General features: G+C 43.6%; 1 protein-coding gene and 2 long non-coding RNA genes across 5 annotated transcripts; 1 reads left to right on the forward strand and 2 right to left on the reverse strand.

Moving 5' to 3' along the window:
- Positions 1-1,749: 1,749 nt before the first annotated feature.
- LOC120415932 (CLIP domain-containing serine protease B4-like) lies at positions 1,750-13,596 on the reverse strand. The gene is made up of 5 exons (XM_039577577.2): positions 13,155-13,596; positions 12,927-13,090; positions 12,293-12,870; positions 2,152-2,321; positions 1,750-2,100 (listed from the first exon to the last, which is right to left on the reverse strand). The coding sequence occupies exons 1-5, from the start codon at positions 13,216-13,218 to the stop codon at positions 1,793-1,795; spliced, it is 1,284 nt and encodes a 427-aa protein (XP_039433511.1). The 5' UTR covers positions 13,219-13,596; the 3' UTR covers positions 1,750-1,792.
- Positions 5,137-10,386, forward strand: LOC128093617 (uncharacterized). 3 transcript variants are annotated; one of them, XR_008212632.1, is made up of 4 exons: positions 5,137-5,486; positions 7,659-7,864; positions 7,933-8,084; positions 10,247-10,385. It is a non-coding gene; the product is annotated as an uncharacterized LOC128093617 (long non-coding RNA). The 3 variants fall into 3 exon arrangements; XR_008212633.1 differs by having other exon boundaries at positions 5,138-5,486; positions 7,933-8,077; positions 10,247-10,386; XR_008212631.1 differs by lacking the exons at positions 7,659-7,864; positions 7,933-8,084 and adding an exon at positions 8,992-9,201 and having other exon boundaries at positions 10,247-10,386.
- LOC128093616 (uncharacterized) lies at positions 10,324-12,076 on the reverse strand. Its single transcript, XR_008212630.1, has 3 exons — positions 11,775-12,076; positions 10,486-11,688; positions 10,324-10,452 (listed from the first exon to the last, which is right to left on the reverse strand). It is a non-coding gene; the product is annotated as an uncharacterized LOC128093616 (long non-coding RNA).
- Positions 13,597-16,926: the final 3,330 nt, after the last annotated feature.

Below are 16,926 nucleotides of genomic sequence, written 5' to 3' on the forward strand. Positions count from 1 at the left end.
AACATGAGAAAGAAAAAATAATTTCAAGGAATATTGAAAAAAGCAGGCAAATTGTGAATAGATGCAATTTTAAAAAAATGTGTTTTCCCCGATAAGCAGCAATTAGCAAACAAGTTTTCACCAAGTGTTTTGCAAAATTCATTTTTTGATTGGACTGAATCAAAACCAATTCCTCATCCTGTTAAACTCGACCTAATAAATTGAAAATATTCCTTAAATATGATGGTATATCTGAAGCTGCATCCGTAATCGATTTTTTTCTGATTGAGCTCAAACATTTAGGAGCTGTCGGTACTATAACAACAAAAATCCAGACTTCTTCTGGACACCACCTCAAAGATTCACCTTTTCGCATGCAAAAAAAAAGCAAAGCAATCCACTTTAACGACCCCCGGGTCTTTTGTGGGCTCTGTTGCAAGTTTCTGCTCATTTCTAGGCGTCCGAAGGTTATGTGTGGTGAGTCACCCATAGCCTCTTTTACGCAAATGGACCGACTTTTTACTTCCCCATCCGATAGAAGGCGTGATCAGGCAAATCTCATCTCGAAAAATGCCACCGGGTCCGTCTGGGATTGAACCCAGGCCATACTGGGGTTTAGAGGCTAACACGCTAACCACTAAACCACCGGACCCGGTTGCATGCTTTGTGAAAACCTTAATTTTCAAATTGCGATATCTCGGAAATCACAAATCGTAGAAGTTCAATCCAGGACTCATTTCAAAGAAAATGCTGAAGAATGTTAAAAACAAGTTTTGCAACGAGTTGCATTCTAATAGTGTATGCAACAAGTTGCAAAAATACGTTTTTGCAATTCCGTTGTGAAACACTTGTTTTGAAAAGTAATACTTTTCAACATTGTTTTGATTTAAACGGTGGATTGACTTAATTCATGGACATTTGATTTACAATTACATTCAAAAGGTGTTTTTCGGAATTGCAAAAAATGTTGTATGGAACTCGTTGCAAAACTAGATTTTTTCAGCACTTGTCGTATTTATCCAACTCGGTGAACCTCGTTGGATAAATGTACGACTCGTGCTGAAAAAATCTTCTTTTTGCAACTTGTTGCATAAACTACTATTTTTTCAGCACGACTCGTACATTTATCCAACGATGTGACTCGGTACCGTTCAAAACAAAAAAAAAAGTATTGAAAAATGTTACTTTTCGATACAAGTGCTGAAAAGTTCAGCTTTAAAAAAAAAGTAGAACATTTCGGCACTGGTATTGAAAGGTATGAATTTTCCGTTCTGTTATTTTTGGTCGAGAAAAGTAGACCGTTTCGTCGCTCTAGATTAACAAGAAAAGTAAGGAATTTCACGACGGAATCTCAAAAAAAAAATCAGATGAACGTAGTTTTCAGCACTGCTATTTTTGGTCATGATATTTCATTTCTTCACTATTGATTGACAAGAGAAGTGAGTATCTTCATTATTTACGGGATTTCAAATAATTTTCAGTGATTTTCTAACTATGTATAAAATTTGCATTAAAATGAGTGCTGAATCGAACTTCTACGAATTGTGGTTCTTGAGATTCAGGCATTCGCTAGAATTCTTGAAAAGGTTAATATTAATTGTTGCATTAGGATGTTCTAATTTGATATTTAACATAGCATTTTTTTGAGACATAGTAGTGGAGACGCGTGGTGATTTATAAATAGGGTGAAGAGAAATTCTCGTATGTTTGTTACTGAATTTGATTTATTTTTTATTTTTCGATTCCATTACATAAGGTTCCTTCGACAGAGTAACAATAAATATTGCACCTTTTTTCTCTCATATTAGCCTCACTAAGTCAGGTTCATATTGCTATCAATCCAATCTGCATACTTGACCACCCGGGTGTATATCCCAGGTACGGCTCGCAGACCACACTTGGCCGGACCAAAGCTTCCGATCCCTATCAGATAGTACCGCCCATTCTGGTGCACCATCAACGGTCCCCCGGAATCACAGCTGCAAACACCGGTCCCACGCGCCTCGCTCGCACAAATTTGCCCATCCCGCACCTTAATCCCGGACACTGTGTACGCGTGGTTGCAATCGTTGGAGTCGTCCAGGTTGAGCAAGACCTTCGCCTTGACGCTGGTAGCACTCGCTGAAAGGGGAGATCTTGAGTGAAGGTCGGGGGATTGAATATTAAACTTACCGGTTTTGGTTTTGCCCCAGCCAGCTGAAACGAGCTTCGTGGAGCGATCACCCAAGCTGCTTTCTACCGCCTCATCGGCTAGCAGAATTGGTTGAACGAAGTTGGTCACTGGAACATCGACCGCTAATCGAATCAACGCAATATCGTTGTACTGACTCATCTGGCGAGTTTATAACAACTGGTGTTCACTCCCAGTCCATACTCGAAGTGAACACACACTGAAAAGAGATGTGCTTCCGGTGTCAGGGCGTACAAAACCGATGGGACTCTCCCTTAAAATACCCAGGGTCGGCGTGACGCTCGAAATTACTCAAAAACCAAGAAAACACTGCATTTACCTAAGGGAAACTACTTTTATTTCGTGCACAGTCGACGATTTATTCCGGGAATCCCTTCCAAACTTTCACTAGCTCACACGTCCCGTCCCACTTCCTTATCAACTACTCCTACCTCACACGTCCTCTTCCTCTCTTCGCACTTCCGGTGCACGCGTTCGGGGCCCCGTTCTCGCCGCTCTGCCGTCGTCGCTGCTCCTTCCTGCTGTCGTCGACGCTCCTCCGGCGCTCTGCCAAGGGGGTGGCTTCTTCGTCAGTCGGATGGACCCTCCGACGCTTCGGCTGCAGCCTTCAAGGACCCTCGCCTGCCGTCCGCGCCCTTCCTGTGCTTGGTGACGTGCAACAGGCTTCGACGGTGTCCGGGGACTCCGTCGGAACAGTCCGGGGTTAGGGTTCGCGGTTGAAACGGTAACGGCCTGGCGGTCGAACAATGTCCAGCGAGACGCTGACGGTTCGTACGGGTGGTTCACCGGGCCGGATGTCGCACGGCCGGGGTGAAACCGATCGGTGTTCACGTAGTGAACAATAGAACACAAAGGGGTCCTGGATGAGGGATTCAAAATGGCGGTTAGGGTATTGTCAGGCTTGGGGTTTGTTCGGGGATTTTCCTGGGGGTTTTCCGGTCATACCTGGATGTCCAAATCTCCTACGGGAAACTCCTGCTCTCTCGGCACGGCCACGGATGTAGCTCTTCCGGGCACTTCCCAATCCTCCAAGGATTCACTACTTCAACACTGGTACACTGACTTCGCGGGTGAGGGTTGCTATTGGCGACAACCTTTCCGCGGTAGATATCCGGACTTAATGACCGAGCAACGGTCGGGTCAAAATCCCGAACCCCTGACCTCTTACGCGCCAACCCATCTCCTCCTCATCCTGTCATCCTCAAGGATTACGCACATTCACCACCCCCAATGGCCGCCCATGCGATGTTATGCAGCAGCGCTCCTGGTGGTGACTAGCGGTAACGACGCACGGTGTGGGACTTCCAGCTCGGGTTTCTTGCTTGCTGGGCGTCGTCCTGGTAACTCCCCGTCGACAAACACAACGTCTTCTTGGCACAATAATTTACATTTAAATAATTTAACACAAAATTCGCGACGAGTCACATCAATTATTGTACACAACACTCACACTGGTTACACTCTCCCCCGGCTCGGGTTAAAAAAATTGTGAACTCTGAAGAGTTTACAAGTTTTTTTTACACCCTGCATATAATAAACTGCCACGTCTCTCTGAACCCAAAACAGGAACTAGACCAAATGGCAAAGACCTTTTCATTTTTTACTTGCTTTAGGTTGCTCTATTTATAAAAATCATTTTGGATTCTACTAAGTCATGTTGATGAGCCAAGGGTTTGAAACATTTCATACAGTGCGGGCTTGATCGGGGTCATAAGACTTCATTGTCGGACTAAACCAACTCCGTGCTGTTTCGAAGCAATTGCTTGTACTGGCCTTCAACGTTTTAACAACTCTAGCCTCCAGCGATACAATCACACTGTACTACTTCCAATGCTGGTGAGACACAAATCAAAATATTTACAAGTTAAAATTATTTACAATATTTACAATATTTAATTTTTTTTTGTTTCCCGGGAAATTTTCTTTCTACTCGCATGCAAAATCTACTAAATTGTTTTTGGTAACTAAGCTTGAATGGGTCGGGGTCATAAGTTTTCATCGTCGACCGAAGTCAACTCCTCTCTGTTTCAAGGTCGGAACCTTCTACTGACCATCAACGTTTAATTCAACTCCGGTCTCCAGCGATCCCATTCGTGCAGCAAAGTTGATTTTATAATTTTTCGTTTAAGCATGGAATTAATTAAAAAAACAAATTCAAAAATACATAACAATACGTAAATAATATAAATTAAAAATCCGGATAAAAAAATATTTTCAAACGCGCGCGCAGTCACGGTAATCAATGTACCAGTAACGATCAGTTGAAACGTTTCGCGTGTCGGAGTTCATCTTCTCTTTTTATCTTCTCTTTACTGATAACGTTATCGTTCTTTACTCATGTGCGTGCTGTCAAGATCGATCTGTCATGATCTTATCAAATGTGCAGTGGTCAAACGTGGTTCGCAGCAACAAAATTTGTGATTCCAGAAAATTAAGTGAATTTTGATCTTACCGGGCGTAAAATTATCGTTTTAAAATCAATCGATCGATGATTAAGGGCCCTTTGATCACTTGAGTTATAAGTTTTACCTCGGTAGATCACTTATTCCAAAGTTTTCTTGGGTAAAAATTTTGTTGATGCTAAAATGTTTATGAGGAAAAATGCGAAAAAGGTAAGTTAATTGAAATACTATTGCAGCTGTGATGTGAAAATGTTCAACAAAAGTAAAGTAAAGTAAAACTATGGGTTGATCAAGACTGATCCTAAACTACCTTGCACACACACCACGCATAAGCCAACATTCCCTCCCATTGTGTATCGTTCAATGAAGTGATAACAACACCTTCAAGGTTAAGGACTGCGTCTGTTGCATGTGTATCGAAGATACTCCTACACAATTAACTCCAACTCCTATTTTCCCAAAAAAAAAAAATTCCACATGTGGTTGGGCTTTCCCAAAATCAACAAAACAAACAAATTAAAATTTTCTAAAAACCAACCAATTAGGTATACCATGACTGAATCAAACTATGCTGCGCACTACCATGAATGAAGCACCGATTTATGCTGCCCTGTGACGCTGCAATCGCTGAACGGCGGATTTCCAAAAGCTGTTGTCGGAAAAGCTCCTCGTTCATCGCAGAATCGTCATGCTGGCTGCTCATCTGACTACTACCATTCATGCCTTCAAATCGGCAGCTGAGAAGACACCTAGCGGCTTCCCATTCATGTCAGAGACTGCATACGAGCTGGTCCCTTTCTTCGCTGTAATGATGCACGGCGTGTACGGTGGACCCAACTTCGCGTTGAAGTTGTCCCCCGCCGATGACTGCTTGAATGAACGTTTGAAGACCCGCTGACCGATGTCGAACGTAGGTGAGTACCGTTTGTGTCGTAAATCGTACTGCTTCTTAGTGCTCTCGTGAGCCTTCTTGAGGTTCTCACGCACCGTCTCCCACACTTTCTTGGTCACTCCGCGGAGTTTGTTCATCCGTTCCTCCTCAGTGAACTCCTCGTCCTGCTCTAACCGATGTTCATCGCCCTTGGACACGATCTCGTGACCGAATATGATCCGATGAGGCGTGAACTTCGTCGATGAGTGGACGGTGTTGTTCAAGACGTACTCGATTTCTGATATCCTGGTATCCCACAGCTTCTGGTCTTGACGGACGTAGGTACGAATCATTGAATTGATCGTACGATTCAACCTCTCCGTCGGGTTAGCCTGACTGTGGTGTCGAGCGTTCGCCCAGTGCTGAACTCCATACTTGTCCAACAACTCCTTAAACTCCTTGGACATAAACGTTGTCGCGTTGTCCGTGATGACGTACTCAGGAACCGCAAACCGACGGAACCATTCCTTTTCCAGATTGGTGCACAGATTTCCAGCAGCAATCTTCTTAACCGGAATGAGCAAGCAGTACTTAGAAAAAATGTCCATAATGACTAACAAGTGTGCATTGCCATGCTTACTCCGGGGAAGTGACTGAATGTAATCCATACACACAATCTGGAAAGGTCTGGTCGCTACGCGTTGCTTTCCCATTTCTGGTACGGAAGCGGTCGTCGAGTGCTTGTTCATCTTACACGCCTCACACTTGGCAATGTAAGTTTTGAGATCGGCACTCATTCGCGGCCAGTAGTATCGACGTTTCAGGGTGTCGACACACTTCTCATAGCCGATGTGCATCTTGCCATCGTGCTCTTGTTTCATGACCTGTGGACGTAACGACTCCGGAACGCACTCCTTCCACTCGAACCTATAGTCGAGGACGTCGGAGCGAGCTGACACCAGCTTGTACAGCTTCTTGTTTTCGATCTTAAAATCCATATACTTTTCCGGGTCTCTTTCCACAGATGCGTACAAACGTTTGTACCAACTGTCCTCGTCCTCCGTGTCCAACGCTTCAATGGACCTGGACAGAGCGTCAGGTACCACGTTGTCCTTCCCTTTTCTATGAATGACCTCCATGTCGTACTGTTGTAGAATGATGCTCCACCTGCTGAGTCGCGATGAAGACTTCCATTTCGCTCTCATGATGAAGGTGAGAGCCGAAGAATCTGTCACGAGCTTGAAGTGAGTGCCTTCGATGTAGCACCGAAACTTCTCGATACACCGCAGAGCGGCAAGTCCTTCCTTCTCAGCTGCGTGATAGTTCTGCTCTGCCCCCTTCAACTTCTCCGAATGGTACGCAATTACCCGTTCCTCTCCACCTTGCACTTGCGTGAGTACCCCTGCGAGAGCTGTATCGCTTGCGTCCGTTTGGACGGTAAACGGAACGCTAAAATCGGGGTTGGCCATCACAGGCGCAGAGATAAGCCTCTCCTTGATGGCCTGAAAAGCTTCGTTCGCTGCCGTATTCCACTGCACTCTCTTCGGTTTATTTTTAAGTAAATCCGTGAGTGGTGCAGTGAGTTCACTGAAGTTCTCGATGAACCTGCGGTAGTAATTGATCATACCGAGGAATCGTCTCAGAGATCTCACTGAGTTCGGGACCTCATATCCAAGAATCGCTCTAACTCGATCCGGATTAGGTCTCAGTCCGTTACGGGACAGAATATAACCCAAGTAAGGTAATTCATGGCAACAAAAACTAGACTTTTCAACGTTGATTGACAAATTTGCATCCTTTAAGCGTCTCGCAAGGTCTCGTAGTTTTGCTATGTGATCGTCATAGTCCTGACTAACGACCACAATATCGTCCAGGTACACAAAGATTGACGGTTCTAGTGCACCTTGTCCCAATACTTTGTCCATCAGCTTACTCAAAGTCGCCGGGCTGTTAATCAGGCCAAACGGTAAACGCTTGAACTGAAATAAACCCATACCTGGCACAGAAAACGCGGTGTATTTCCGTGACTCCTGGCCCAAGGGCACTTGTAGAAAAGCTTGGGTCAAATCTATTGTGGACAAATATTTAAAAGGTCCTAAATGACTCAAAATTCGGTTTTGGTGTGGGAGTGGGTATGCGTCTCGTTTCGTACGTTCGTTCAACTTCCTCGCGTCGAGGCAAAGTCGCACTTCATCACTGTCTCGCTTCTTCACAGGTACAACAGGTAAAGCCCATTCAGAAGAAGAAGGCTCAATGATGTCATCTCTCAGCAACAAGTCCACGGCACGATGTATTCTACGCTGGATCTCCGGACTCCAGGGGTACGGATTTTTCCTGACTGGATCCGCTCCTTGGAACTCCTCCTTCAGCTCGATTTTGTGCTCAATGAGCCCCGTTTGGCCGAGATTTCCAGGACTCGCTGTAAGAAACAACTTTTTGACCTCCTCCAACTGCTGTATTTGATGCTCATCTAATTTCTCCTCTTCTAGAATCGGGTCGTCACCCTCGTCGAGCGTCTCGATACTCTGGTGAACTGACGGACGGATTCCAAACTACTGTCAAAAATCGTATCCTAAGATACAACGACGTTTTAGATCTGGAGCAATCAAAACAGACTTCGTATCTTCATTGAACGTAATTGGTACATCTGACCCGCAGCTGTCTTCAATGACACTGCTGACTCTCTCATCTTCAATCCTAATGAATGGATCAATTTTTCTCCTCCTTTGCCAAGAACAGTTCTTGCTGCTCCGCTATCTAACAATCCTACGACGGTAATACCCAGGAACTCAACTCTCGCGAATGGCCTGGGGTCGTTACTTAGGGTGACGAGTAAAGAAGCAATCTCATCATCCTTCGTAACTTCTCCACTCACTCTCGAATAGCCAAGCTCACTGAGTACCGCTTCGCATCCATCGTGAGGTCTTGTGTAGTTAGCACCGCGACTGTCTCGCCTCACTGAGCAGTCCGCTGCAAGTTTTTTGACTCGCAGAACGGGCACGTTCGCGTATCAAACCCAGGGAACCCACAACGTTCACAGAAGACGTTCCGATTCTTCGGACACTCGCTGAACCCGTGACCTTCTTCATGGCAATTGTAGCACACTCCTCTCTTGATCGGAATGTACGCTCTCACGATCCGTTGAAGTGGGTCAGTTCCGCTTGGACCTTGAACTGGACTCTTCGACCGTTGCTGGTTGTCCTGTTTCGGTTTAGCTTTCTCCTCTCTTTGACTCTGCTCACGATTCTTCTGCTGCTGATGATACTGTTGGTTACGCTGCTGATACTGTTGTTGTTCCTGCTTGGGTGGACGTTGATTCCAATTCCCCTTCTGGAACCCTTTCACCTGCGGTTTCTGCTGTTGATAGTAACCTCTACCATCTTGGTTGTTGTTCTGGAACCTATTTCCGTTTCCGTTTCCTCCGTACGGTCTACGTTGTTCTCCTACTTCTTCAACGTGCGCGGTACGAGGTGTGAACCTATTCTCCTTCCGTTTGTACAACTGCCAATTAATCGAGTCGAACCTCTTTCCAAACTCTTTCATTGCAGTTATGTCCTGAATATTGGCGGCGAGCATAGCGATTTGACAATCTTCACGTGTGTTACGGAACAGGGAGTCGAATTTCCGTTTTTCGTCCCACGGCTGAGACATGTTGCGGAAAATTCTGGCCATGTCCAGGTAGAAATCGTGAAATTTCTCCCGAGCACCCTGCTTCCGATTGTACACCTGCCGCTCGTACACGTAGTCGATATCAATGGGTAAGAACTCATTCTTTAACTCCTTAACCATGCGTCTCCACGTTCCTAGTTCATTGTTCCCATTCACCTCCATGAACCACGATCTGGCTTTGTGAGTGAACAGGTGGTGCGCACATTGGAAAAGCTCCGCCTCGGAAAATCCTTCTGAGCGAGCGTTGAATTCAACCTCTTTCAGGAACTCATTTAGTCTGCGACCGTTGTCCATTCCGTCGTATCGTACTGTCCATTTATGAACCGGTAAACGGTTTCGGTTATCTTTCGACCTTTCATTCCCAGACGACTGTTCGGGTTTGGACTTCGGTTTTTCATTGTTATTTTTTTCCGAGTCTCGTGAGCTATCCAACGAGCCAACCTTTTCCTTCAACCATATGAAGAAATCGGGTTCTGTTTTTCCAGTTTCTCCTGATTGCTTGCCGTTCTCGTTACTCGCGATTTGAGTGCTGTTGACGGCCGTGGCGGGATCTTTCTCAGGTTGTTTCAACTCAAGAGTTTCGATTCGCTGGAGTAAAGCACTCACAGCTAGTCGTAACTCCTGGTTCTGATCGACCAATTTTTGCTTTTCCTCACCATCGTCGTCAGCAGTTCTCTTATCGCTTTCACGCGTCTCAACAAGTGTTCCCTGCGGGTCACTCTTCTCAGTACCATCGCCTCCTGATCCGTTCTCGTCTCCTGGTGTCTTTTCTTCCATCTGTTTCTTCGCCACCGTAATGCTCTGATTAATCAACTCCCACTCAGCAGCTCTTACTTCCGGTATTGGAGAAACAATGGAATAGTACACGCTCAACAGTCTAACTATCTCCACAGCTACCACAGCTAATCTGTCCAAGTCTGAGTTTTCAGTGATATGTTTCCTCAATCGTTCCATCCTAAATAACATGTGAATCAATCTCGTTTTGTACACTTGACCAGGTGCTTTCGCCGCACGGCTGGTTTCCAAGTGGTTTTTGATAAAATCTAGTTTGTCCTCACACACACCTAGTTCTTCATCCACCGAATCACTCACAAAATCATACGACACATTAAGCTGTTTTCTTTCCTGTTTCAGATGATTGTACAACACCTTCTCCAGCTGACTGCGTGAGCCATCCAGAGGCATCTTGCGGATGTGCAACTCATGACTGAACTCATCAATCGTCAGGTGCGATGCATTCATGCCATAATACTGCGACAGCATATGTTTCACCTCCATTATGGTAAAGTTTAGAAACCAAGCAATTAAAATTTAAAAAGAAATACTAAAAATTGAAAAACCTAGAATTTATTCACGCTTAAAAATTGGAAAACCTAAAATTTATTCACGCTTCCTAGAAGCAATCAAGCACAAGTGAAAATTGAAAAATAGTGCCTAAGTATCACAGAAGTAATCAATTAGAAAATCCTAGAAAATCAAGCAAATTGTACAGGGTACAAAAATTTAACGAAAATAAACGACTGTTTCCGTCTGGTGTTTTATTTGTCCTGCCAAGGACTGCACTTCATGAGTAAAGAACTCCGGATTTTTCCAATAATAATAAGTTGAGTAAGTATGAACAATTCTCCGACTTTTTCTGTTCAATTTGTGTCTTTCCAGTGTTGGTAGTCTTCCTCCCTTAAAACATCTTCAAGACCCCTCAAATACTAAATGATCTTAGTTAAATTTAGCCACTCAAAGTAGCGTAAAGTTTTTGCAAGTTGAGCTAGTATAGTTGCGGAAGTTTTACCAAAGAATCTGTCGACCTCTTATTAATGCAGCGTTTTCCCGAGCCTGAATAAGCTAAGCTATTCTTGTTGGGCGCCAAGTATAACAACTGGTGTTCACTCCCAGTCCATACTCGAAGTGAACACACACTGAAAAGAGATGTGCTTCCGGTGTCAGGGCGTACAAAACCGATGGGACTCTCCCTTAAAATACCCAGGGTCGGCGTGACGCTCGAAATTACTCAAAAACCAAGAAAACACTGCATTTACCTAAGGGAAACTACTTTTATTTCGTGCACAGTCGACGATTTATTCCGGGAATCCCTTCCAAACTTTCACTAGCTCACACGTCCCGTCCCACTTCCTTATCAACTACTCCTACCTCACACGTCCTCTTCCTCTCTTCGCACTTCCGGTGCACGCGTTCGGGGCCCCGTTCTCGCCGCTCTGCCGTCGTCGCTGCTCCTTCCTGCTGTCGTCGACGCTCCTCCGGCGCTCTGCCAAGGGGGTGGCTTCTTCGTCAGTCGGATGGACCCTCCGACGCTTCGGCTGCAGCCTTCAAGGACCCTCGCCTGCCGTCCGCGCCCTTCCTGTGCTTGGTGACGTGCAACAGGCTTCGACGGTGTCCGGGGACTCCGTCGGAACAGTCCGGGGTTAGGGTTCGCGGTTGAAACGGTAACGGCCTGGCGGTCGAACAATGTCCAGCGAGACGCTGACGGTTCGTACGGGTGGTTCACCGGGCCGGATGTCGCACGGCCGGGGTGAAACCGATCGGTGTTCACGTAGTGAACAATAGAACACAAAGGGGTCCTGGATGAGGGATTCAAAATGGCGGTTAGGGTATTGTCAGGCTTGGGGTTTGTTCGGGGATTTTCCTGGGGGTTTTCCGGTCATACCTGGATGTCCAAATCTCCTACGGGAAACTCCTGCTCTCTCGGCACGGCCACGGATGTAGCTCTTCCGGGCACTTCCCAATCCTCCAAGGATTCACTACTTCAACACTGGTACACTGACTTCGCGGGTGAGGGTTGCTATTGGCGACAACCTTTCCGCGGTAGATATCCGGACTTAATGACCGAGCAACGGTCGGGTCAAAATCCCGAACCCCTGACCTCTTACGCGCCAACCCATCTCCTCCTCATCCTGTCATCCTCAAGGATTACGCACATTCACCACCCCCAATGGCCGCCCATGCGATGTTATGCAGCAGCGCTCCTGGTGGTGACTAGCGGTAACGACGCACGGTGTGGGACTCCAGCTCGGGTTTCTTGCTTGCTGGGCGTCGTCCTGGTAACTCCCCGTCGACAAACACAACGTCTTCTTGGCACAATAATTTACATTTAAATAATTTAACACAAAATTCGCGACGAGTCACATCAATTATTGTACACAACACTCACACTGGTTACAAGTTGCGTACTGCTGGTGCACTACAATCCGATCAATGTCCACGTCCATTGGGATGTCCGCACACGTGTACCCAACACAATCCATTCCTGAATTTTTAAGGTCATATTCACCCAACCGAACGCGATGCACCTTCCAGGTGTTGGGTATTGCGTTGATACAGTGCGCCGCCGTCAGTACGTACCGCTCGCTGATCAAGCATCCTCCGCAGTGAAATCCAAGAATTCCGTACGACTTCCGGTACTGGATCAGCGCTGACCATGGGAACTCGTCCAGCTTAACTTGCTGACTCTCTGGAACTCGTGGCGATGCGGAATTGGGCGTTATAGAACCAGATAGCCCTGAAATTTGTTGAGGACGAAATCGATGGTACGAAGGAGCTGGTTCATCTGGTTGAAAATTAATCGAATTCGATTCAATGCTTGAATTACTATCCCCAAGGAGGACAGTAAGCTGCTCGGTTGAAGATGTATGTTCTGCATGGTTGAGTGGGGTTTCCGTCTCCAAATCCACTTGGTTTGCCAGATATTGTTGCAAAATAGCCTCGGGAAGCACGTCGTAGGAGTATCGATCCAAGCAGCAAACCTGGCGTAAATTCATGGAGCATAAATTTTCGTACAATTCGAAACTTTTTCACTTACGAACGGATTTCTTCGGTAGGCGCCACAAAGGCTATCTGCCAATCGCTCACTCTGACGAATCGAAAGCACTCGAGTATCGTAAATATCCGAAAGAGTCTCACATCTCGACAGCTTGATACATCGACCCGGGATTCCTTCCAAAGAAGTACACTGCTCTCCTGGGGCTGCAACAAGAGTAAACGAACCTCAAAAACGTTGTACAATTGGTACACTTTAAAATGTGTTCACCAAAATCGTATCCCTCAAAGACGACCAATCCCAGAACTACCACCAAACATCGTCTCAATACCATCGGAAGACCACCAGAACTGACTGGCTGCCAGTTTCGCAAAACCCTGGATCACTACTGAAGTCCGGGATGAGTCGGCAGATTTAAAGGGTCTCCGCCACTCCGTATGGAACCGCGCGAAACCTTTGAATATGTGGAGCTCCTCCGCCCAGGAGTATCAAAGTATCATCATCTTATTTGCATAACCTGAGCCCGGTCGTTAACACGAACTGTTCTAATTTTGAAGAAAGCGCGATCCAGTCAGGCGATCTTTCTAATTCATCGGAAGGCTCCGGTCTGGTCAGGGTCTGAAGAGGAATACTGATTCGATGTCCACGGCACGCATGCGTAATTAAAAAATCATCGACCCGGGCAGATGTAGGTCTTGAGCAAGGGGTTGTATTCTCCGGGCTATCATATTCAACAAAAAAGATATCTTTTTGTATGCCCTCGGGGATTGAAGAAGCAAAACTCATGTTGATTACTGCTTTTGAGTGATACTCGAAATAAGATGTTTCTTGTAATCTAATCGAGAAATTAAAAGTGAGAGTGTGTGCGTGCAACATGGAGTTAAACTTTTCAAAGTGCCATGATAATCTTCACAGCAACTTCACAGAAAGTTTAACTCCATGTTGCACACACTCTCACTTTTAATTTCTCGATAAGAAGTTCAACACTCGACTTTTTTGCAACACTTGAGTTGAGACCCTACACGCAGCCACATATTTTGTAGAATCAGCCTGTACGAGGTTTGATTCAACAATTTTTTTGTTGAATATAATCAACGCCGATTTTGCGTTGAAACAAACCTTGATTTTCTCAATTCCACAAAAATCTTTTGTTGTTTTGAAAAAGTTGCTTTGACGTTTAGCGTTGATTCAACAAAAATCTTGATTTTCAAATCAACAAAACGTTTTGTTGATTCAAATATGCCTTATTTTTCTGCGTGTATAATTCAATAATCAACATCATTTTTGGTCCATTGATGATAGTATTAAAGCTATTTTCGGTCAGCTCTGAGGCAATTTTTCAAATGTACGTAACCTTGCTTGGAAACGCATCAATAACACATAATCTCTCAGATTTCAATATCATCACAAATCAAACTTTGTTTGAGCTTTCTAATCAGTAGGAAGAAAAAATAGCGGTAAAATAAGTGGAATTGAGTTGGCTAACACCCTGGACAAGCAAACTAGCAAAATAAATCAATCATTGCGTGATGTGTGTGCAAAAAAAAACAGACAAGTCTTAATCGATACAATTACTTTCACGGCCATAAAAATGGGACAAATCATAAATATGCGCGATACGTAGTGTTTTGAGAAATGTGTAAAAGGGGGAGAGGAGAACAAACAGCTATAAATCAAAGATTTGAGTTTAACCCTCATCTTTTCTGGTAGTTTTTAAAGGTTTCCTTATTTTGGTATTTAACATAAGGATGACCTTTTTAGGTTTGTTATTGTTTCGAATCCAGATTTACCGTATGCAAAAAAACATATTTTTCATTGCTAAGACAGCAAGTTTTCGGTAAAGTTGTAGGTATTGATGTAGACTATTCAGAAAAAAAACAGGCACACTTAATATTTTTTGTTGATTTTCATTATGTTTCCATTTTTTTTTTTTTATGTTTAAGGGGACAAAACCCAGATCTTTTGAGAAACGATGGAAGACTCATCATCAGGGTTGTTAAAATATCAAAATATCAGCTCTCAGCAACTAAAATTATCCCGCCTGATTATTCATGCCTCAAATACAACTGCTCTTCTCTCCTTATTGAAACTCTCAGCGCCGAAAATAGCCGAACACGTTTTCGTGTTTACACACTCGCGATTGACATTTTCCTTTTCGCTCTCATTCCCGCTTCCACGATCATGCTACCGCAACAGCGTTTAACCACAAAAGCCGCCACAAAACCAATTTCGCTAACGCAGTTTAACGGGACGTCATGCGTGGTCGGCTCCTAATCGCCATCTCGCGTTCTCTTATTGCAGTTTTCGGAGAGATTGAGAGACTCAGCGGTGAGAGCGCATAGTCGAGGAAAAGGGGAAGAGGGATAGAGAGAGAGAATGACATCGCTGGCAATCACGAGGCACATGAAGAGATCTCACAAGCTATAGTGACGGCCGCTATACCCTCGGATGTTTTTGGTGCATTATCAATTGATAGCTTTTCTATCACTCATTTGCAACACTGCTCATCATCAAAAGAAAATCTTTTGACACTCATCAAGAGAAAAAATCGGAAACGAACATGGCTCTCCTCTCTAACGCACGAAAGATCGGTAAAAGAAATCTCAAAAAACTAATGGGCAATGTGTTTAAACAAAACGAAATAATTGATGTTAAGTGGTGCTAACCAGGACATCCACAAAAAAATCGCGGTTTTCTTTTGTGTGTTTCGCCCCAATCTCTTTCGCAGGTAGAAGAAAGTTCGCAACCAAAAATGTTTTTTTTTTGCGATTATTCCATCCCTGCATTTGAGCCATACAGAAGTATGATCACACATTTTGCCGCCGAGTTATATTTTTTGGAAAAAAATATTGTTGACAACAGTTTTTATTGTAAAATCGAATTTGTAATCGACTTTGCAGAAATATTTATAAAGTGCACCGTTTTTGAGATATGGCTTCCGGAGTTGGACTAAATTTTGGCATTTAGACTAACAATTTTAACCCAGTTGATTAATTTTTTTTTTAAATGTATATACACTGTAGGGAAAAAACTTAAAATTGTGGAAAATTTCGTGATTCAGGATGCACAATTTTATTCAAATTCTTTTGAAATATTTGAAAATGTTGACCAAATTAAATCATTAATACCCACAACTTTGCCGAAGACACCAAATCGAAATTACTTTAAAAGTTGCAGATTTTCGAATATTAACGTACTATCTTTGTATAAACACTATGGACAGCTGCTATAATTATATGGAGACTTGTATGGCTGAAGCAATGATACAAAATAGGTTCTTTGGTCATACGAAAGGCCCGGAAATAATTTTAGCCAAATAACAAAATGCAAACAAAATCCATTTTCGGAATTAGAGGAGAATTGCTTATATTCAAACGACTTTTTTATGGGGAAAGTCACTTTTCATTATCTTATTTGGAAAAGAATATTAATAAAATTCGTACAGTTGGTAGTAGAGCGTCCAATTTCCTGTCCCGGGAAAAAACTTCCCGTCCCGGGAAAAAAAATCCCGAGAATTCCCGGGATTTCCCGAAAAAAAATTTCCCTTTTCCCGAAATTCAAGTGGAAGTATACATTTTCTTAACTTTTTGGTTGTTTTTTTTAACATTTAGAAAAAATAATGAAAAAACTCAATTTTATTCTGTTGAATTCAATTCACTGTTCTTATTGAACTTATCAGTTCGTCTGAATATTTTATGTCAAGATTAATTTCAGATGATATTAATTTCTGAAGCATTCACAACTGGGATTAGTTTATTTGTTGGGCAACAAAAATAACGACAAGATTTATGGAATAACGATAAGATTTATGAAAATAAGCTTTTTAAACAAAAATTATTGTTATATCATTTGAAAATAGGGCATCTCTTCCCGCCTAGATCAAAATTGAGTTTTTTTACGTTTTGTCTGCCATGAACAAATTGGGAAAAAAATGAATTGGTATCATAAAATGTCTCGAAGAGGTTTTTTTTAGAAGAATAAGATTAATTTGTTTAAAAATGTTTGATAAATTACAGTTAAAAGTTGAAAATTTATAGAGCAC

The sequence above is a fragment of the Culex pipiens genome, chromosome 3 (genome assembly GCF_016801865.2).
Source record: "Culex pipiens pallens isolate TS chromosome 3, TS_CPP_V2, whole genome shotgun sequence".
NCBI lineage: Eukaryota > Metazoa > Arthropoda > Insecta > Diptera > Culicidae > Culex > Culex pipiens.

What these genes read in the sequence shown, in the direction of transcription:
- LOC120415932 (XM_039577577.2), bottom strand. Translation starts at nt 13,218, where the DNA reads ATGGTATTGAGACGATGTTTGGTGGTAGTTCTGGGATTGGTCGTCTTT. An exon ending in GTAGTGCACCAGCAGTACGC is followed by an intron (nt 2,322 to 12,292) that starts AACTTGTAACCA and finishes CCAGTTGTTATA; the next exon opens with AACTCGCCAGATGAGTCAGT. An exon ending in CTGGGGCAAAACCAAAACCG is followed by an intron (nt 2,101 to 2,151) that starts GTAAGTTTAATA and finishes CTCCCCTTTCAG; the next exon opens with CGAGTGCTACCAGCGTCAAG.